Genomic DNA, 18982 nt, shown 5'->3' with positions numbered 1-18982 from the left:
CAGAGCCATTCATAGTAAGCATACAGACATTATAAATGTACATGTACAGACACAAAGGATAGCTTTATTAGGGACACCATTGGGTCCACACTACCTGTCCTTGATACATGTACAGTGTAGCCTCTTTATTAAGGACACCATTGGGCCCACACTACCTGTCCTTAATACATGTACAGTGTAGCCTCTTTATTAAGGACACCATTGGGCCCACACTACCTGTCCTTAATATATGTACAGTGTAGCCTCTTTATTAAGGGCACCATTGGGCCCACACTACCTGTCCTTAATACATGTACAGTGTAGCCTCTTTATTAAGGACACCATTGGGCCCACACTACCTGTCCTTAATACATGTACAGTGTAGCCTCTTTATTAAGGACACCATTGGGCCCACACTACCTGTCCTTAATACATGTACAGTGTAGCCTCTTTATTAAGGACACCATTGGGCTCACACTACCTGTCCTTAATACATGTACAATGTAGCCTCTTTATTAAGGACACCATTGGGCCCACACTACCTGTCCTTAATACATGTACAGTGTAGCCTCTTTATTAAGAACACCATTAGGCCCACACTACCTGTCCTTAATACATGTACAGTGTAGCCTCTTTATTAAGAACACCATTAGGCCCACACTACCTGTCCTTAATATATGTACAGTGTAGCCTCTTTACTAAGAACACCATTGGGTCCACACTACCTGTCCTTAATACAGAGGTGTCCTCATTTCAGAGGTACTTTTGTATAGGTTTGTACCAATTGGGACAATACAAAATGTCCTCATTATTATACAGGTGTGTGGGGAATAGGAGGTTCTTTTGTATAATCATTATAGATGTGGTAATTAATTGTGATAAGATAAAAAATTTGTTTTAAATATCCCACAAGATATGTCAATTAGGGTCAAATTTAAGGCATGCACTCTTCACAGCTATATATTAAAATTCCACGAAATTGTTTCAAATTTTTCCCAATTAATGGTACACCCAGGCACATGTACTAAAATACACATGTATAGTGAATGTTAATTTTATTATTTGTTACCTTTCTTCTTGCCACTGTTGCTGCCATTAAGCTTCTGGTCATTGTCTTGAAGACTAGCAGTTGAGTTTGGACTTTTATTAGCTGGATCAGTCTTTTCAGTTGGCTGGAGAGAGAGAGAGAGAGAGAGAGAGAGAGAGAGAGAGAGAGAGAGATGACAAATACTGATTGCATCATGCACATGTATAAACAGAAACAAGATCATAGTACAGCACTTGGCAGGAGCAGCTGCTGTAGTGATAATCAAACCGCCCAGACTATTAACTATCTCAATCCCTTCTCTCCTACTCACAGGATTCATTCCTCTCACAAGCTCTGCCCCCCTCCTCCTCTCTCTTCCTCCCTCTCCATTCAAAATTAAATCAACTAGGACATTATCAAAAAGTTTAGATGTTATATCTCCCATAGTGTAATCAAAACAAGACAAAATGAATCTTACATGGAAGAGAGATGTACAGCCACTTCAAAATAAACAGGTGGCATTGTCTAAAGCAATATACTGGTACACACACATACACATTGTAATGACACGTGTAGGAGTTATTTAATTATTAACTGTATAGTCTGTATAAGATGGATTGCTTTACATAACTGTGTCATACTCATATCATTGTGAAGTCTTATGTATGTGCAACAAAACACTGATAATGTATGTACTTGTACATTTACATAATTAGAATTTGGAACTATAGACCTGCTACAGTAGAGGCTATTATATTTAATCCTGGCTATGTATTAATATATGATGGACAAAGGTTGTGAAATATGACAGTATACACAAAACAGTGGCCCATTGTGTACCAAATGTTATCATAGTGGGTCTATGTTCATCGTTTGTTATACTACAACAGGTCAGTGTATGAGGACACCATGTGTGTGAGAGTGAGAGAGAAAGAGGGAGAGAGAGAGAGAGAGAGAGGGAGGGAGGGGGAGAGAGAGGGAGAGGGAGAGTGAGGGAGAGAGGGAGGGAGGGAGGGAGGGGGAGAGAGAGAGTGGCTCACCTTTTTCTGATCCTTTAATGGTGGAGACTCCTTTGAAGAAGCAACAGCAGGAGGGGGAGGGGCAGTAGTAGTAGGGTGAGTGCTGGATTCACTAAGAGCTGGCCAACTGCCTGAATCTTGGATTATCTCCCATTGCTATAAGAAGTAGAGAAGACATAATTTAATAATAATAACTAGGAGAATTAGAAAGGATTAAGATAGAGGAATGCAACATAACCAATAGTTCTAAGCAATTAAAAAAATTGTTGTATTCATGAACATAAATTCTTATGAGTTAGTATATACATGTAGCCTCTTGTTCATTATTATTCAAAACAACAATGGCAATCAACTTGCAGTCAAAAAGTATCACAGTTATACTCAAATCAGTCTCTTATACATGTATGTTAATCTATTAGTTCTCATTTGAATCTACACACACAGAGAGTACCAACAATAACAATAACAGTCAAGACTGCCAGGAGACCATTGTGAAAGCTTGGCACGTAGGGAAGCATAGCAGATAGTAATGAGTAAATTATGAAAAACTACTCATTAATTTACTAGCATAAGACATGGATGCATGCATACGTGAGAGAGGAATAAGCAAGAAATAGAGTGGGTCTTACTCAATGGTTGGAAAGAAGAAGAGGGTTGGACATACATGTACGTGTAAAACGTAGAAGAGGTGAGAATTGAAAGAAGGCGCTAAACAGACAACATTCAGTAGGTACATGTATACGCGTCACACATACCAGCAATCCCTTACATGCAGCAATGGGGGCCACTCACCTGATCCATATGCGGTATATCTATACCGGATTCAACCTGCTGCTTGACGCTAGCATTCTTCTTGTCCCCGATACTGGATGAAACTCCCCCACTGGTGGGCCCCTGATTTTTATCATTACCGGACCCGCTGCTGCTACCAGTTCCAGACCCGGCGGCAGCATTGTTAGTGTTTTTATTCCAAGCCATTGTCTTGCTGGTAGAGCTGGTTGATCGTGACGTGTTCCTTAAAGACGATTGGGTTGGTTTCTTTGTGTGGAGGGACGCCGTTTCCTCTGAAAGAAAAGGCAGCTTAGAGGAGGGGATGTCTGTTTGATGCAAGACAGCGACGTCAGCCATTTTATCCCAACCTCTCTCTGACCTCCTTTGACAAATAAACCACTATCAGAAAGAAAAACATGAAATGTTACAAAACATAACGACAATAGTATCTTACCCGAGTCAAAGAGAAGAAACAACGTTAGTAGCAAGCAGTAAAGGTAGAGTAAGTACTGGAGAATATCCTGGAGTAGTTTACTAAAAGGAACAGCTGCCGTCGGACAAACGAACCACCAGCCACCGATCAGAAAGAAAAAGGAACAAAGAGACAAGATGGAGGACAGGATCCTCTTCAAAGTCCGAGGAAAGGATCTCCGGGAACAATGAAGAGAGAGACAAAAGAGGCTAAAGGAAGAGCGGAGAAGAATAGTCCCTGTGTCCTGAGATACCAGTGGACTAGTGGTTGCTGCCGACTGAATGAGTACCACGCGGTATACACTGCACGCATGCGCAATGGAGGACATAAAGAAGACGTTGCTTGGTAACCGGTGCCAGGCAACCGTCACATAGCAACTCTAATAAACATAACTTGGTCTGTTTTGGCCCTTGGTATTGGGTTACTTGTTCCTCCTCCTTTTTGTGGCCTTCTTTGCCTCGAAATGAGTGACCAGCTCCGTTATATAGTGGATACCCTCCACAGGGAGCCGTACAATAAGAGCTACACTATAATCTCATTTGACTCACTTGACCCACTCTCTCTCCTACAAGTTGTTAACGATGTCATAGCTGAGATTGATCCAGAACAGAAGCTAGACCTAAGGGATGAGCCAGCAGAACAGACTGCCCTTCGTCTCCTTGCAACTCTTAAAATACTTAACTACAAGCCTAAGGAGGACGTTGGTCAGGGCATGAATACTTTTCGTCAAGGACTCATTCAAGGGGAAAAACTAACAGTCTATCCTCTTCTCTCGTGGTTACTTCAAAGAATGCCGGAATTGAAGAAACGTGCCTATCTTGCTCGGTTTTTAGTTAAAATTGAAGTACCGGTGGAGTATTTACAAGACGAGACGCTTGAGGAAACGTATCAAACTTATGCTTCAATGATTGAGCACTTCAAAGAACTTCACAAAGCAGTCGAGTTTGAGCGATCATCTGAGTACAACACAAGTGACGTTAGGCGAGATATTGAGGCTATGGAGGAAGAGAAGAAGCAGCTTTCACGTCAGCTAGAACGACTGAAGAGAAGAGTAGAGATATACCCCAGACACGAGGAGGTACTTGATTCTGCTCGTAAGTTGAGGAAAGAGAAGGAGAGAGGGAATGATCTTAAGAAGCAGAAAGAAGAGCAAAGAAAGCAATTAAACCAAGTTAAAGAGAAAGAGGCTAAGTTGATACGTGAATTAGAAGAAACCAAAGAGATGTCTTCTGGACTCACGGCAGAGCTTGTGTTATCTAAAGCCAAAGAAGATAATAATCTCCTCCGTATGCTTACCAGTGATAATCTCCCTAAGAAGATAGAGGCAAAGAGACGGGAGTGTATAGAGATGGAGAAGGTTGTCTCGGAGCCTGTCGTGAGCGAATTAGACCTTGAAGTGATACAGCAACAGATTGACGAGGTGAATGATGAGATCCGGTCACTTATAGACAAGAAAATGAGCGAAGATGATTCCGGGACTGAGAACCTTGCACTGTTTAGACAGCAGGCATCTCTCATAGCTCACAAACGACAGGTTGCTGCAGAAACGATAGAGAACCTAATGGAAGAGCTTGAAGTAGTTAAGGAAGAGGAAAAAGAGAAAGAGAGGCAGCTTGAGGAGATGGGAGGGATAAAACTGATAAAGGAGGACGAGTTTCGTAAGTATATAGAGCACCTTCGGGTCATTAGTACCATTTATAAGCAAAAGAAAGGAGAGATGTCGGCACTCAGGGCAGAATTTGGCGTCCTCTCTCGAACGGAAGAAATATTGAAATCGAAAGATGAGAATGTACAAGATCTCTTGTCATTCATGGAGAAGAAGAAAGGAGTCTCAGGATACAAGAACACACAAGACGACCTTGAGCAGGCGTCTAATTTAAAGAGCGAGCTTGATACGAAAAAAGAGAAAAGCCTCCAAGAAATGTCAGTTTCAGTCCAAACACTAAAAGATGTCATAGAAGAGAAGAAGAGTGTTCTTGCTCCACTGATTAAAGCAGTGAGGCCATTACGTCAAAAACATCAAGACGTGAAATCAGTCCATCGGGAAAAGAAAGCAACTTACGACAGCACGGCAGCAGGCCTGAAAAGCAAGCGGTCACAGCTTGAGAAGGAGGTCCAAGGACTTTGGAATGACTGCATAGCAGAGGAAAGCCAATATCACTTACTAAGCTGCGAATTGGAAGCAGTGCGTCTTCACGATCAAAGAGTCAAGGCCGAAATGAAAGCCGTGGTTTCAAAGGATCCAGCAGAGAAAAAGAAAAACCTCCGTGATCAGCTAACACGTAAAGTACATGAGCAGGAGAACTTGGGGCGGGCGCTGAGGGATAAGCAAAAGGATCTCAAAGAAACTCACAAATTTGCAGTCAAGCAAGTGAAGATGTGGCACGACCTGGAGAAGCTCTTCAGTATAAAGAAGAGGTGCTTTAGCGAGGCTCAGGAACAGAAACAACGTACCAAAGACCTGCAAGAGCTCTCTACCACTGATGGTCGCATACAAATAATGAATTAATGATTGCAATGACAGCTATGAGAACAAGAATTATCTTATCATTATAAACATTACTATTAATATGAAAATAATTATAATAATCAAACAATAATTTCCTACTATTATAGTTGTATTAACTTGAAGTTTCAATATAATGCAAATAAACATGTACATGTATTTATTTTTGTACTGTAGGTTCTACTTACATTTTACATATACATGATTTGTGTAATAATTATCATTATCCAATGATTGTACTATAATACAGCTAAAACACTGCCATCTTGAAAAAAAGGAATAGAAAATTCACACATAAATAAAACAATAATCAATAACTCTATGAATATTAAGACAATATGTAATCACTAAGTGTTGCATTATGATATGTCTATGACCTTTGATACTTCAACATTTCTAGTTTTGCACTTCTTAAATGATACAGCTAGAAAGCAATGAGAAAAAATAAACTAACATACATTAAAAATTAAAAAAATAACAATAATAATAGCATGTAAATCATTTAAATGATGGTGCTAAAATTTGAAAAAGTATTTTTCATCTTTGTCAATCTATAATGTTAGACTACCTTTCTTTCTTGAAGAAATTTCTGTAGGTAACTTGAACAGTCCATTTTCTGTTCTAGAAAATCATCAGCTATTATGTCAGAATTAGTATCAGTTTCTTGAGAGAGTGTCTTTAGTTGCATAGTGGCACGGGCACTGTCATATTTCTGCATAAGAAACAGTGAAAAAAGAATGAGCTAAGAATAACAGTACATGTACATGCAGAAATAAATTGGCCGATTTCTTAAAATGACCATAACTCAAAAAATTGAAGTCGGAATTGGCTCAAACTTTCTACATAGCATAAGTACACCAATATGTATCAGAAAATGGAGTAAAAATTGGGAGTGATTTCGGAGCCATTTTTTTGGAAAAAAAACATGGGCTATAGTACAGGGATTTTTTCAAAATTTTGGCACTTTCTTAAAATGGCCGTAACTTGAAAAATTAAAGTTGGAATCACTTCAAACTTTCTACACAGCATAAGTACATCAATATGTATCAGAAAATGTAATAAAAATTAGGGGTGATTTCGGAGCCATTTTTTGGAAAAAACCATGGGCTATAGTACAGGGAACTTTCCAGATTTTGGCCCATTTTTTCAAATGGCCATAACTTGAAAAATTGAAATCGGAATTGGCTCAAACTTTCTACACAGCTTAAGTACATCAATATGTATCAGAAAATGTAATGAAAATTGGGGGTCATTTTCGAGCCATTTTTCGGAAAAACCATGGGCTATAGTACAGGGAACTTTTCAAATTTTGGCCCATTTCATAAAGGCATTACTCACTTCAACTAGTTGAGATTGTTTCTTAATTATTTTGTCATATCTCTCCTTTAAACTCTGCAATTCAATATGCTAAAAAATAATAAATAATTTATTATTAACAATGCAGAAAAAAGTATGTCAAACTTTTTCTTGCAATGAACTCCATTGCGATTGAATTGTTGGTTCCTTGTCAATATTTTGTTCTGATATAATTAAAACAAGAAAAAACAGAATAAATTAATGAGTAACATGCAGTTCGTGAATCTCACTTGATAGTTCTTCATTCTCCTGAAATAAGGACTCCATTTCAGACTGAACTCTCTTTATCTGCAGAAACAACAAAATACATATAAGAAGGACTATAGCTTGAAACAAGAGGCCATTATGATTCAGCAGTCAAAATTTGCATACAAGTAATTAAAAATACTACACTACCATTAACTATATGGGCTTGGACGTCAGCCAAAATGTGCATTCGTATATAGCAACTTACAACGTCAAGTTTCGATATATATTGATCTATTAAAACTACAGAATCTTCATCATTTAAATACTTTTCCAATTCTTCATTGCTAGCAGAAAAGAGGAGAGAGAAAGAAAGAAGCACCACAATGTTAAAATACCCAGAATCTTTATTATAAAGTACAGAATACCTTTTATCAGATATTCCAGGCATTTTTTCTGGTATTGAATAACTTAGTCTCCTTGAAATAGAAGAGGAGGAGGAGGAAGAAGAAGAAGAGGGCATCCCCCTAGTAGCTACTGGAGGTGAAGGATTAGAAGGCATTGGGACAGGCTGAGGCATTGAAGAATAAGAGAAAGGAGCAAAGGAAGGAGAAAAAGGGCCAGTACTGGTAGGAGGGACAAAAGAACTGGGACCAGGCCCACTGTATGGAACCGGACTAGAAGAATGAGAATGAGAATGAGAATGAGAGAGAATGAGAATGAGAGAGTAAATGAACATACTATAAATTAATGAAGTTGCAATGTTAGCAAAAATTAATAATAGTTCAAGGATATATTATAAGCCAACTGTAATGTTATTGTTATTTAAATTATAAGAAAACAAACAGAAGTACTTCAGTTTGTCATGATCCATTGGATATTGATAGACACGTTTTAAAAACACACTGAGTCATTAATAACATAAATAATAATCACAATAGTACAGGGTTTAAATTAATTAATGATTAATTAATTGATAGTCCTTACATAGGAGGCTGGACAGGATAAGATGCCATTGATGATGGAGGATCAAATAGAGGAGGATGAGTGGTCAGTTCGTCAATCACTTGTTTAATAGCAGTACCAAGGTTTGAATGTACAGTGAACTGGAAAAAAAACAAAACATAATGTACATGTACATCTACATTTTAAAGAACATGTAAGTAGTGTAGCAGAAAAATATATAAAATTAGAGAATACATAGCATATAAAGTAATGAAGTACACCTAGCTATTATCAATTATTGCATAAGGAGAGTGTGATTTGTAACATTCTTAACAATAATATTTACATGTTGTGCATATTTCAAATTGTCAATAATTATTTGAGTAATGGCCTAACCTGTTGGAGTAATGGACATCCAATAACTCTCATCTACAAAAATAAATGAAATCAAGAATCACTTGAGTATCCATTTCGTTATATTCTCCATTCTCTTTCAATCTACATATACACCTTTCCTTTCCTTTCCCTCCTTCTCTCTCTCTCTCCCCACCTGCTGGTCAACCCAGGGATGTGTAAAGTAAGGAGACGCTGTGACAACTGGTCCTTCTAATGGAAACCTGTCCGATAAGAAACTAAAGAGACGAAAAATACACTAATGACGAAGTAAAATATTATTATCAATTTCAACTAGACTCGAGTGTGAATGTGTAGTTTTAATACATTTCTAGTGTAACGGCTTTCCCTTGGACTGTGAAACTTGCTCTGTACCTTCTGTCACGCTCTAGTTCAGCCACACTAAGAGGATGTAATAAAGAAGACGGGGGAGAAGTCAAAACAGAGTCATATCTATGATATCAGTATCTAAAACGTTAACATACTCCTTTATCTCCTCCTTCAGCCAGACTAGTTGCTTATTTCTTTGTCTCTCGGCGTGTGTGGCCTCACTAACACTCGACTGGACTGAATCTGATGTAGAGGAACGACCAAACAACCACATGACAATAAAGAAGTACAAACTTGACGTAAATTTTGATGTCGGCCACGCCCATTTAGTTAATGGTTAACCACGCCTACTTCATTATTTATTTTATTTACATAGTACTGTATAATTTCATAATTTCTTCATTTATTGTGAAAAGAATAATTACAAGAAGTTGTTCCTTTCTCGTTATTTCTATCCTAAAAATGCATACGGGATTGCTTCTAAATCCTCAACTTCTTTTCCTTTCATTTTGACAAGACGTCCCTCTCGTGGCTGAGCTGGCTTCCTTTTTAACTCACCAGGCTGAAAACAAAAAAGGTAGACATTATATAAGAATGGATATAATATACAAAAACCACCAAAATATTTCAAGCATTGCTCATAAAATCCCTACATACATGAATTACGCTCACAATTCAAGCAGAGAGAATATACATTTACAATGAAGCATAAATTATATATTAGTTTTCTCTCTACAATTATAATATTTTACAACTATAATAACTATTATTGCTATTTTCGTGTGATTCTTGGCGTACCAGGATTCTCCTCTTTTCTTCGTGAGCTGCTCTTCTTTTGGCTTTGATTTCTTTGAGTCTGGCATAGAAGTCCTCCCGGCAGCGAGAAGGGTTGACATGTTCAACTCTAACGTGGATCCTCTTGTTAATGATACGATTACTAGAAAATTACAAATAGATGAAATTAATTTAAAATGATTAAAATTTTGACAAAAAAAAGAGTTTCATTTCGTGAAATTTAATTAAACCAAGTTTAAAGCCGCACAATATTATCGTTGGGATATTTACCGGACTTGTTTCGACACTTCTACTCCAACAGCTCTTTTGCTAATGTTGAATACTCTTCCTGTTCTACCGTGATAGAATTTGTACGGCATACCTTTATGTACTGCACCATTCACCTAACACAGAGAACAAAAAAATACAAAAATATTAATAAAATGAATGCACTTTTTGTGTATATATATATATATAATAGTACCTTTATGTCGACATAGTCACCAACTTTATAAATTTTCATGTAGGTCGACAGCTTTATCATTCCTGTCAAATAAAAATATTTATAAAGTTAAAAAATAAGTGGCTTAAGTTACCCTTCTTCCTAAAACGGCGGGAGAAAAGGTGCCTAGTACCACGTCGATAACCTTTGGTAGCCATCTTGGTTCTCTTGTCCTTGACAGAACCACGTGAAAGGAGACCAACCACGCATGCTCAGAGTAGTTATAAAGTTTCTAGTTATTAATTTTGGTGCCACACCCACTCCTAAAATGTGCAACTATCAAGTGACTTTAGCAATATTCAAGCCAGACTTAGTTGCTAGGCCAGTCTCTTTAAATGTATTTAAAATTATAGAATAATTAGTAGATTTAATTTTATTGTATCTACTATTTTCTGTACAGCTTGTGTGTAGAATGATAGAGAAGGAAGGACTCTCGATTGTTTGCAGAAAAACTTTAAGACTGAGCCTTAAAGAAGCTGAAAAATTCTATGAAGAACACAATGGTAAGTATACTAATACAGTATCCTAAATATGTCTATCCCAAGTTTTAAGGAACTAATTACATCCCATTTTATTGACAAATTTACAAATGTTTTTAATTCTTCTGATTCACACACTCTACACACAGTCTGTCCATGCTCTAATTGTTTATGTATATCTCTCCCATCCTCTTTTCTCTCCTCCTCTTGACTCCTTTTCCTTTTCTTTTCTGTATTTATGTACTGGATGGCAGGGCTACACCCTGTCATTCCTTTAGGACTACTCCCTTCTACTGGACCTCTACTACTATCTGTTTCTCCTTCTCATATCTAGTCCTATAAAATTGCAATAACAATAATAATAATAATAATAATAATAATAATAATAATAATAATAAATAGATACATTTGTTAGGTGATGCATGCAGTGTAAATTTTCACTGGATAGTCTTAGATGTTTTTTCTTCCTTTTTGCTTTAGGAAGATTCTATTTTGAGAGATTGACTACTTACATGCAGTCCAGTGATATCAATGGTGTCATATTAGGAGGAGAAGATGCAATTAAAAGATGGAGGAGACTAATGGGACCCACTAAACCATGCATGTAAGCATTATTAGTGCTAGATGAATGCTTTTCACTGTTATCAGAGCTAAGAGAGACTCTCCTGCTAGCATCAGAGGAAGATTTGGACTCTGTGATACTCAAAATAGCGTACATGGATCTGACAGTGTTGAAAATGCTATGAAAGAAATTAATTTGATATTTCCTGAATTCTGCTGGAAAGAGTGGCTCAGAAGTTTGAAATAACTAGAAAATATCAATTAGCAGACAATTTAATCGATATAATAATATTTCACCATCAATTTTGTTCATCATTTCATTACCCACATGCTATCACGTGGCAATTCGAATTGAAAGGCGTGGCTAATTTAAAGGTGTGGCTCACTTTTTGCAATGGAGACTCCTATAGTTAATAACATAAAAGGAGTTATTTTTGATGTTGGAGGAGTCCTTATATCATCTCCCGTGGTGCATATACAAGAATACGAATCAGAATTAAACCTGCCAAAGTGAGATAAGCTACTGTTGTAGTCTCGCCACGCCCCTTTGCTAGCGAAGGGGCGGGGCGAGACTACTACTGTTGTTAATTCTACAAGATTAGATTCTATTTCTTTACTCTTTTCACATGTAACTAGAGGTGCCCTCACTCTTGCCTTTATCTATGGCTCCCCTAATAACGCTTTCTGTAGACTGGAGAGAGGAGAGATAAAACTCAGACAAGTTAGCACCATGGAACAACCAATACTTAATGAAAATCACTTCTTTTATAATATTTTATATGCTGTATTCAATGGAAAATCTCTTCAGTTTTGTAGAGAGTTTGAAGCAGAGTGTCAAGAACTGATCAAGAGCCGTTTAGACAGGGACTTACCAGGAGAGTTCTCTGCAGCAGAACTGTTCAGACGTTTTACAGGTAACAGAACCAAAGTGAACCAGGAAATGATCAAACTGTTGAAAAGCATCAAGACATCAGGCAAGTTGATACTTAACATCACAAATAATAATAATAATAATAATAATAATAATAATAATAATAATAATAATAATAATAATAATAATAATAATAATAATGGTAATAATAATAATAATAATAATAATAATAATAATAATAATAATAATAATAATAATAATAATAATAATAATAATAATAATAATAATAATAATAATAATAATAATAATAATAATAATAATAATAATAATAATGGTAATATCTTTGCAGGTCTTAAAGTAGGAGTTGTTACTAATAATTGGATTGATGACATAAACCCAGATCCTGATCATCCACTATTAAGAGAGATATCACCATTTGTAGATGCCACCATACAATCCTGTCGGGTTGGAATCAGAAAACCAGACAAGGACATTTACTTGCTGGCTTGTCGTGAGCTAGGACTAAAACCAAACGAAGTGATCCATTAAAAAAATATTTATCATACCGTATAACGCTTTAATTTGGCGGAGTTTTATTTTGGCGATTGGCAGTTTGCAAGCAGAATCGCCAATATTAAAACCACCAATCATTAATGTACATGCTCAGTAATGCATGTGTACACAAAAATCGCCAAATTAAAAATCGCCAATTACAATTTTACAGCAAAATCGCCAAAATAAAGCATTATACGGTATGCTACTATCTCTAATTTCTATTGCATATGATAATCTCTCTTCTGTAGGTTGTGTTTCTTGATGATCTTGGAATGAATCTGAAGACTGCCAGAGAGTTAGGAATGAGAATGATACTAGTTAAAGACATACCAGCTGCAGTGGCTCAATTAAAAAAGACTTTGCAGAATGAAACCTCTAAGAACACCACTAGCAAATTATAGCCTTAATCTTAGTTGTATTTTTAAATTAAAAAGATTAATCAAAATGGAAGTATGGTAGAGTCAGTTCACGAAAAATGACTAAAAGATGTGAATATCAATATTGGACTTTTTTGCTGATTTTTAATGTTTCAGAAATGAATACTGATATCTATTCACATGTCATTTCACATTAATAATAATAATAATTATTATAAATAACTTTTAATAGTGGATAATATAATAAATGCATGTTGTTGTTGTTGTTGTTTAATAGAATAATTATACACCACAAACAAGACAAAACCAACACAAGGCAAGGTAGTAATAATTAATGAATAAACTGATCAGAATGTATGTATATGTACATGTATGATAGTACGTGTGTATGCAAGTTCACAATCTGATTCTCAATCATTGTTTCGCCTGATTCTGATGGCTCCGATTCGTAAAATTCCTGCTATAACGAGCCTCGTAAGATCTATTACTCTTTTGGCCTTTCGACGTACGCTCATGGTTACCACGGTGATAGGAATCGTGGTTGCTATGGCTACGAGAGTCCTGGTTGCTACGGTGACGAGTTTCGTGAGTATTATTATTATTACGCTGACGAGGGGGTTGGACCTGTTTATCCGGTTGCCTAGCGACCGGGGGAGGAGGAGAAGGAGAGGGACGAGGAGATGGAGACGACGACTTTTCCTTTGCTACAACAGGGACTTCACTCACATCCACGGCCGCCGGTTTAGACTCTGGAGGCGTGGCCTTAAACTCGGGCTGAGAAAGAGGCGTGTCCCCATCATCAGTAAGATCATTATTGATCTCTTCTTGAGGTTCAGGAGGAACAATATGAGGAGGTGGGTGCATAAAGTAAGGAGGAGGAAACATCATGGGAGCTGGCATACGATAAGGATGATGATACCCAAAGAATTGAGGACCCATTGAATACATCATTGGTATGAACGGCTGATATGGCATCATGAAAGGGCTAGCACCAGGATGAGGCAGTGACATATATGTCTTCATACCCTCATCCTCCACCTCTTCTACTTCCTGTCCTTCTTCTCCCTCTCCCTCCTCCTCCTCCTCCTTCACAATCTCACCATCACCGTTAGTCTCAGCCTCTTTACCATTAACCACTGTCTCCTCCGTTGTCTCTTCTCCGACCGGCGTAGGCTCACGAGGTGGCGGCGGAAGCTGGTCATCGGACGTACTAGACGGCGAAACGGTCTCTTCGGTTTTCAGGACAAGTCTAAGTGGAGTTACCTCTCTCTCGTCTGTCAGCTCACTATTATCAGGACTAGTGGTTGAGAGTTCTCCGTCAGAATAGCGAGGAGGAGAGGAAAGGAACTCTTCCAGTGACATTGCGAGAAGCTCCTCGATCAGGTCTTCAAGGTCGGACTGGTCTCCAATGGCAGAGTTGAAATAGCAGCTGAGACACTGCTGGGCATATTCAAACATGAAGACCTGCTTGTCCTCTATAAAAATTAAATAATAATAAATATTATTTTTAATCACACAATACATGTACATGTATTATAAAAATGGAGAATCCTCTCTTTTCAATTTTCACAAAATTCAGCCCAAGACCCTGTACTACAGTACAGGGGGTTTTACCGGATTTTGGAGCAATTGTGCAAATTTGATTGCATGCATGTTTTATAATTGTATTGGCCTGTATAAGCTCATACTATCCAAATTAATACTACAAAAAGGAACTAAAACACAAACAAACATGCAGCAAAAATTAATAGCAGACGTGGTATTACCTGACCTGACACATGCAAAGAACACAATGAAAGCACATTTACTGCACACGTACATGTACATGTATATTCATTACATTATGGGCATGAAAAACTGAGAGAGAGTACTACTTTGAGATTATAGTAATAATAACAACATGAGTGTGTGGATGTATAGATACTACTACACTGATGAATGAACAGGTACTACAGTAGTAAAGTCTAATGGAAACTGTAGTGAGTGAATATTATTGACTTTCACAGAATCTCCTACTCTCCCCACCCTCTATATCCTAATCCTGATCCTTATCCTTATAACAGAAGGACATCTACACATACACTATAATCTTACCTTGCGTTCTGTTGTGTAGCAGATGAAGAGGAGGAGCTAGATCAGTTGAGAAGATGTTTTGAGTTGTCGCCACGTGAGGTGACGTCTGGACCACGCCCACATTCTGATGTGTAGGCGGGACGGCAAACATAGTCTCAGGCGGAGGCTGTGGAGGTGGACCGTCAATGTGGAGGGACTTTGGATGCAACTGGTCGACCGCCACAACCTTGGAGTTACTACTAGCAGAACTACGGCTATCCTGTACTAGTATAGGCCACTCGCACTCTGGGGCTTCGGAGAAATAAGGTTGGGGGTGTGGCTGTGGGTGGAGACTAGAAGCACCAGATGTTACTAGTATATGATTGTTACTAGTCGACGAGAAGACGTCCACCGGGTAGAGGTACCCTCCACCTGCTGCAGCTGCTTCTGGAGCAATGCCAGTTGAGTGTATGTAATAAGTATTACCATCTCCATGGGCCATTTGGTATATCAGACCTCGCTGCTCTATGTTAATTGGTGGGTGTGGTTCGTCCACTTTGGTGATCCCTGGTGGTAAAAGAGGAGGGATTGCTGTGGGTGGGGCTTGTTCAATCGGACTCTGTCTCTGTTGATATTGCTCAGGGTGAGAAGAAGTGGTAGTTTCCTTTGGGTCGTCGGTTCTTGACGTGTTTCCGTTCTGAGACGGTTTAGTCTCACTTTGCAGCACTTTCTCGCTTTCCGAGTTTGGAACTCTCTCCTCTTTCTCGTTGCTTCCCTTTCCCTTTTCCTCCCGGGCCACGCCTCCTTTTCCTTCCCCCGGTCTCTTATTAGACGGCTTTTCTTTCGAGATCCCTTCGTTAGTTTTCGTAACAGTTTCCCCGCGAGTAGAAGCTCTTTCTTTAACAGCATCTCTTCTATTATCACCGCTTCCTTTTGCTCCTCTATCCACTTCTTTCTTGTCTCTTTGTCTGAGCCCTTCTCTCTCTCCTCTTTCCTTAGAATGATTCACTGGTTGTCTCCGATCGCTTATCTTGGGGTTAGGAGGTTTTGGCGAGGTCATTCTCCCCTCACCCTTACCCCCGCCACTTCCCCCCCTTGTTTCTCTCTTCTCTGGAGCTGGGCCACTACTTTCATTGTTCGGTTTCGACTGTCTTGACTTTCGGTCTCTCTCAAAGTCCTTTGTCTCCCGGGGAGGTCTCTCGTTTTTAGGTTCTTCCCTCCTTGAGGTACTACCCTCGGATTGGACCCTTGAACCAGAGTACCCTCTCCTTTGATCCCTCCCTCCTACAAAAAAATTGTTGTTATTATTATTATTATTATTATTATTATTATTATTGCTTGCCTGTGCTTTTCTTGCTGTGACCAAAAAAGATTTGCTTAGCTGACACTATCATTGGCCTAAGGCAATGTCAAAATAATAAAAAGTTGATACATACAACAATGTATGACCAACTTACTTTCTTCCATTATCAATAAATTTCACCTAAAGAGAAAAAAAAGACAACAAATTGCACACGTGTATTTATTGAAATGCAAAGCACATGTACATATATACATCAAGAAGAAATTATAAAAAATGGGAGAATTGTCTCCTAGCAATTGTTGAAGAGATACCCCGCACTACATGAATATAGTACAGTACATGGTTTTTGGCCCAATTTTGTAGAAGTGCAGAATCAGATACACTAGCTCTTACTTTTATTCTGGAGTAGTCACGGTTGTCAATGATTTCAGCACGAAACAAATCATTATCAACAGACACCTTCAATGGACACAAAATAATAATAACAATAATAGTAATAGTGACAGTATATGTAATAGCAGCTGTTAATATAGTAGCTTACGTCACATATAGTTCCGACTTTGTATTGAAGAGAACTTGCAAACTGCCTGTCGCGATACTCTCGATCTAAAGCAATGAAGGAGGGGAATAACAATAAGAACAGGTGCCACACAGCTGCATAACCAAAGATATTACATTGATCTTTCGTTTCGATTCTCAATTTCAATTAAAACTAAAAGGCATTCAATTTCTATTACATGTGTACCAATTTTAGCAAATTTAGGGAGGGGCCATAAATTAAATTACAAATTATTCATTGATTTACTAAACTATTCAACTAAAACCTTTTATACCTTTTTACATATTCTACTTACCATTCCTCTCCATTCTTGCGTGTTCTATTGGGATATTTGAGAACACGTACATCGATAAAGCCTTCAAAAGATCCGGAGGACCATAACTTGGAGTCATCGTCTGGCCAAGAGACAACTGACGGGATTTTGATACCAAAGAAGAGTTCTTGAATACCGCACTGTACAAGACATCATATACAAGACCTGTGATGATGATAATAATAATAATAATTTTTTTCAGTTTTTACTTTGACAAAATCCATATAGTCTCTCATCAGTCTCAGCCCAGACTCCATCGTAATGATTAGAACCAGTATAAGCTAGTTTAATCTATGAGAGAGAAAGAGAGAGAGAGAGAGCATACAGTGCCATGTACATGTGTAAAATACATGTACATGTCCAGCACATGTCCCCACAACTTGTGGCTAGATATAATAATAATAAAGGGAATCCCCCTTCAAAGAATTTGCCTCAAAGAATGAAGCCAGCAACATTAGAGGAGAGAGCTGGACAAAGGCAGCTGCAATATGGATAAGTAATTCAATTAAAACAATCAATTAAACTCCTTTAATATGTACATGTATAAATAGACACATGAACACATGTGTCTATACAGTGCATGGCAAGAATATTATAGAATAATAAATGTTTATTTACCGAGTTTTTATCAGAAGATTCGGAATGATTGAATTCCCGGATTTTAGTCTGTCCTTTCTCTTCAGAGTAGACGATGATGTGACGATCGAGAAGTTCGGAGAGAGCTACAAGCTCCATCTCACCACCCCACATCTAGCAAGGGAGGGAGGGAGGGGAGAAAAGGAAGAGAGAAAAAGAAAGAAAACCATCATTAAATATAAATAATGGTATATAAATAGTTTAGAGGAAGAGAAGAGAGGAATAAAATAATAAACAAAATGACAAAGAAGGTCCATATCGTTAAGTTTCTTACCGAAGAGTTGCTAAGTCTGAAGCAATATTTATCGACAGGCTCTGTCAAGAACTAGAAAAGGTGACAGAAATAAAGTAGAAGATCTATAACTGCTTTTAAAACAACTTGTAATGAACCTTAAATTGGCTTAAAATGTTATCTTACCGATTTAAAACGATCCTTTCTTGTCTTGATATACATAGCAGTCTGTCTCCTCAGAGTCCAATGGTGAGCTTGTACCAGCCAGACCTAATGGCAGAGAAAGAGCAAGAGAGGGTAAGGGACTTTGACTGATAGCTACGAACCTGTTCTGAGACAGCTCTAAAGAGACAGGAGCCATCTTTAGCTATGTACTTTCTCTTGAGTCCTTTCTCATAGAGGTACTGGTCTATAGCATATGTGTGTCTCCTATAGTACGGGGGGCTATGCTGGGCGGGCTGTGTTCCTCTGTAGGACGGCTGTGGCGCTCTCTGTGACTGCTGGCTGCCTCTCTTTCTGCTGCTCTCCAAATAATGCCCACTCGGTTTGGAGGACATTTTGAGGACTCTGCAAAGTTTGCTGGATTTACAAGAAGAGATAAGTGTCGAGGAAAGAAGCTTTATGGATGGGTGGTGTCTCTCTCTCTTGTCTCTTGCCACGGGTAGCTGAGTGGTGGCAGGGAATTTTGATGATAGGAGGAGGAGGAGGAGAAGAAAACACTAGAAAAGATGATGATGTAGGTTGTAGGATGATTACCCGGGAGTGTACTGCGCGTGCGCAGTCG

At 38.2% G+C, this 18982-nt stretch overlaps 7 protein-coding genes across 7 annotated transcripts in view; 3 read left to right on the top strand and 4 right to left on the bottom strand.

Annotated features, from left to right (window-relative positions):
* Positions 1-3560, bottom strand: part of LOC100638355 (la-related protein 1B-like) — a 9972-nt gene extending 6412 nt beyond the window's left edge. The window contains exons 1-4 of the mRNA XM_020000751.1: positions 3251-3560; positions 2818-3195; positions 2047-2181; positions 1049-1151 (exon numbers count right to left, since the gene is read on the bottom strand). Of these exons, the coding sequence (XP_019856310.1) occupies positions 1049-1151; positions 2047-2181; positions 2818-3153 (574 nt within the window). The 5' untranslated portion in view covers positions 3154-3195; positions 3251-3560. The remainder of the gene's footprint in view (positions 1-1048; positions 1152-2046; positions 2182-2817; positions 3196-3250) is intronic.
* Positions 3561-3642: 82 nt separating this feature from the next.
* On the top strand, positions 3643-5921 carry LOC100638227 (intraflagellar transport protein 81 homolog). Its single transcript, XM_003389058.3, has one exon. It carries the CDS (start codon positions 3732-3734, stop codon positions 5775-5777), a length of 2046 nt encoding a protein of 681 aa, XP_003389106.1. The 5' UTR covers positions 3643-3731; the 3' UTR covers positions 5778-5921.
* A 98-nt stretch (positions 5922-6019) lies between these two features.
* Positions 6020-9287, bottom strand: LOC100638101 (vacuolar protein sorting-associated protein 37A-like). Its single transcript, XM_003389057.2, has 12 exons — positions 9140-9287; positions 8982-9056; positions 8812-8893; positions 8658-8690; positions 8304-8422; positions 7745-7993; positions 7585-7663; positions 7361-7418; positions 7236-7294; positions 7113-7181; positions 6343-6486; positions 6020-6198 (listed from the first exon to the last, which is right to left on the bottom strand). Exons 1-12 carry the CDS (start codon positions 9256-9258, stop codon positions 6145-6147), a joined length of 1140 nt encoding a protein of 379 aa, XP_003389105.1. The 5' UTR covers positions 9259-9287; the 3' UTR covers positions 6020-6144.
* A 73-nt stretch (positions 9288-9360) lies between these two features.
* LOC100637599 (60S ribosomal protein L21-like) lies at positions 9361-10464 on the bottom strand. Its single transcript, XM_003389053.3, has 5 exons — positions 10355-10464; positions 10243-10304; positions 10050-10162; positions 9783-9921; positions 9361-9546 (listed from the first exon to the last, which is right to left on the bottom strand). The coding sequence occupies exons 1-5, from the start codon at positions 10416-10418 to the stop codon at positions 9436-9438; spliced, it is 489 nt and encodes a 162-aa protein (XP_003389101.1). The 5' UTR covers positions 10419-10464; the 3' UTR covers positions 9361-9435.
* A 48-nt stretch (positions 10465-10512) lies between these two features.
* On the top strand, positions 10513-11634 carry LOC100637474 (nucleoside diphosphate kinase 6-like). Its single transcript, XM_020000753.1, has 4 exons — positions 10513-10597; positions 10661-10763; positions 11220-11343; positions 11388-11634. The coding sequence occupies exons 1-4, from the start codon at positions 10529-10531 to the stop codon at positions 11545-11547; spliced, it is 456 nt and encodes a 151-aa protein (XP_019856312.1). The 5' UTR covers positions 10513-10528; the 3' UTR covers positions 11548-11634.
* Positions 11635-11678: 44 nt separating this feature from the next.
* On the top strand, positions 11679-13176 carry LOC105313986 (bifunctional epoxide hydrolase 2-like). The gene is made up of 5 exons (XM_020000752.1): positions 11679-11810; positions 11937-12021; positions 12109-12274; positions 12521-12708; positions 12975-13176. The coding sequence occupies exons 1-5, from the start codon at positions 11695-11697 to the stop codon at positions 13125-13127; spliced, it is 708 nt and encodes a 235-aa protein (XP_019856311.1). The 5' UTR covers positions 11679-11694; the 3' UTR covers positions 13128-13176.
* A 181-nt stretch (positions 13177-13357) lies between these two features.
* Positions 13358-18968, bottom strand: LOC109584858 (bromodomain-containing protein 4-like). The gene is made up of 12 exons (XM_020000749.1): positions 18525-18968; positions 18385-18468; positions 18241-18291; positions 17949-18080; positions 17540-17621; positions 17313-17495; positions 17000-17064; positions 16852-16917; positions 16613-16638; positions 16498-16553; positions 15198-16439; positions 13358-14578 (listed from the first exon to the last, which is right to left on the bottom strand). The coding sequence occupies exons 1-12, from the start codon at positions 18753-18755 to the stop codon at positions 13518-13520; spliced, it is 3279 nt and encodes a 1092-aa protein (XP_019856308.1). The 5' UTR covers positions 18756-18968; the 3' UTR covers positions 13358-13517.
* Positions 18969-18982: the final 14 nt, after the last annotated feature.

Source organism: Amphimedon queenslandica, unplaced genomic scaffold (genome assembly GCF_000090795.2).
Source record: "Amphimedon queenslandica unplaced genomic scaffold, v1.1 AMPQUscaffold_13157, whole genome shotgun sequence".
Classification (NCBI taxonomy): Eukaryota; Metazoa; Porifera; class Demospongiae; order Haplosclerida; family Niphatidae; genus Amphimedon; species Amphimedon queenslandica.
Note: the sequence above shows the minus strand (reverse complement) of the source record. Positions and strands in the feature narration are given on the sequence as shown.

What these genes read in the sequence shown, in the direction of transcription:
- LOC100638227 (XM_003389058.3), top strand. Translation starts at nt 3,732, where the DNA reads ATGAGTGACCAGCTCCGTTATATAGTGGATACCCTCCACAGGGAGCCG.
- LOC100638101 (XM_003389057.2), bottom strand. Translation starts at nt 9,258, where the DNA reads ATGTGGTTGTTTGGTCGTTCCTCTACATCAGATTCAGTCCAGTCGAGT. An exon ending in ATCCCTGGGTTGACCAGCAG is followed by an intron (nt 8,691 to 8,811) that starts GTGGGGAGAGAG and finishes TTATTTTTGTAG; the next exon opens with ATGAGAGTTATTGGATGTCC. An exon ending in AACAATCTCAACTAGTTGAA is followed by an intron (nt 6,487 to 7,112) that starts GTGAGTAATGCC and finishes TTTCTTATGCAG; the next exon opens with AAATATGACAGTGCCCGTGC.
- LOC100637599 (XM_003389053.3), bottom strand. Translation starts at nt 10,418, where the DNA reads ATGGCTACCAAAGGTTATCGACGTGGTACTAGGCACCTTTTCTCCCGC. An exon ending in GAAGTGTCGAAACAAGTCCG is followed by an intron (nt 9,922 to 10,049) that starts GTAAATATCCCA and finishes GTAATTTTCTAG; the next exon opens with TAATCGTATCATTAACAAGA. An exon ending in AAGAAAAGAGGAGAATCCTG is followed by an intron (nt 9,547 to 9,782) that starts GTACGCCAAGAA and finishes TTTTGTTTTCAG; the next exon opens with CCTGGTGAGTTAAAAAGGAA.
- LOC100637474 (XM_020000753.1), top strand. Translation starts at nt 10,529, where the DNA reads ATGTGCAACTATCAAGTGACTTTAGCAATATTCAAGCCAGACTTAGTT. An exon ending in CTAGGCCAGTCTCTTTAAAT is followed by an intron (nt 10,598 to 10,660) that starts GTATTTAAAATT and finishes TTTTCTGTACAG; the next exon opens with CTTGTGTGTAGAATGATAGA. An exon ending in ATTCTATGAAGAACACAATG is followed by an intron (nt 10,764 to 11,219) that starts GTAAGTATACTA and finishes TTTTTGCTTTAG; the next exon opens with GAAGATTCTATTTTGAGAGA.
- LOC105313986 (XM_020000752.1), top strand. Translation starts at nt 11,695, where the DNA reads ATGGAGACTCCTATAGTTAATAACATAAAAGGAGTTATTTTTGATGTT. An exon ending in GAGAGATAAAACTCAGACAA is followed by an intron (nt 12,022 to 12,108) that starts GTTAGCACCATG and finishes AAATCTCTTCAG; the next exon opens with TTTTGTAGAGAGTTTGAAGC. An exon ending in GAAAAGCATCAAGACATCAG is followed by an intron (nt 12,275 to 12,520) that starts GCAAGTTGATAC and finishes ATATCTTTGCAG; the next exon opens with GTCTTAAAGTAGGAGTTGTT.
- LOC109584858 (XM_020000749.1), bottom strand. Translation starts at nt 18,755, where the DNA reads ATGTCCTCCAAACCGAGTGGGCATTATTTGGAGAGCAGCAGAAAGAGA. An exon ending in CGCAAGAATGGAGAGGAATG is followed by an intron (nt 17,065 to 17,312) that starts GTAAGTAGAATA and finishes TCATTGCTTTAG; the next exon opens with ATCGAGAGTATCGCGACAGG. An exon ending in TTTATTGATAATGGAAGAAA is followed by an intron (nt 16,554 to 16,612) that starts GTAAGTTGGTCA and finishes ACATTGCCTTAG; the next exon opens with GCCAATGATAGTGTCAGCTA.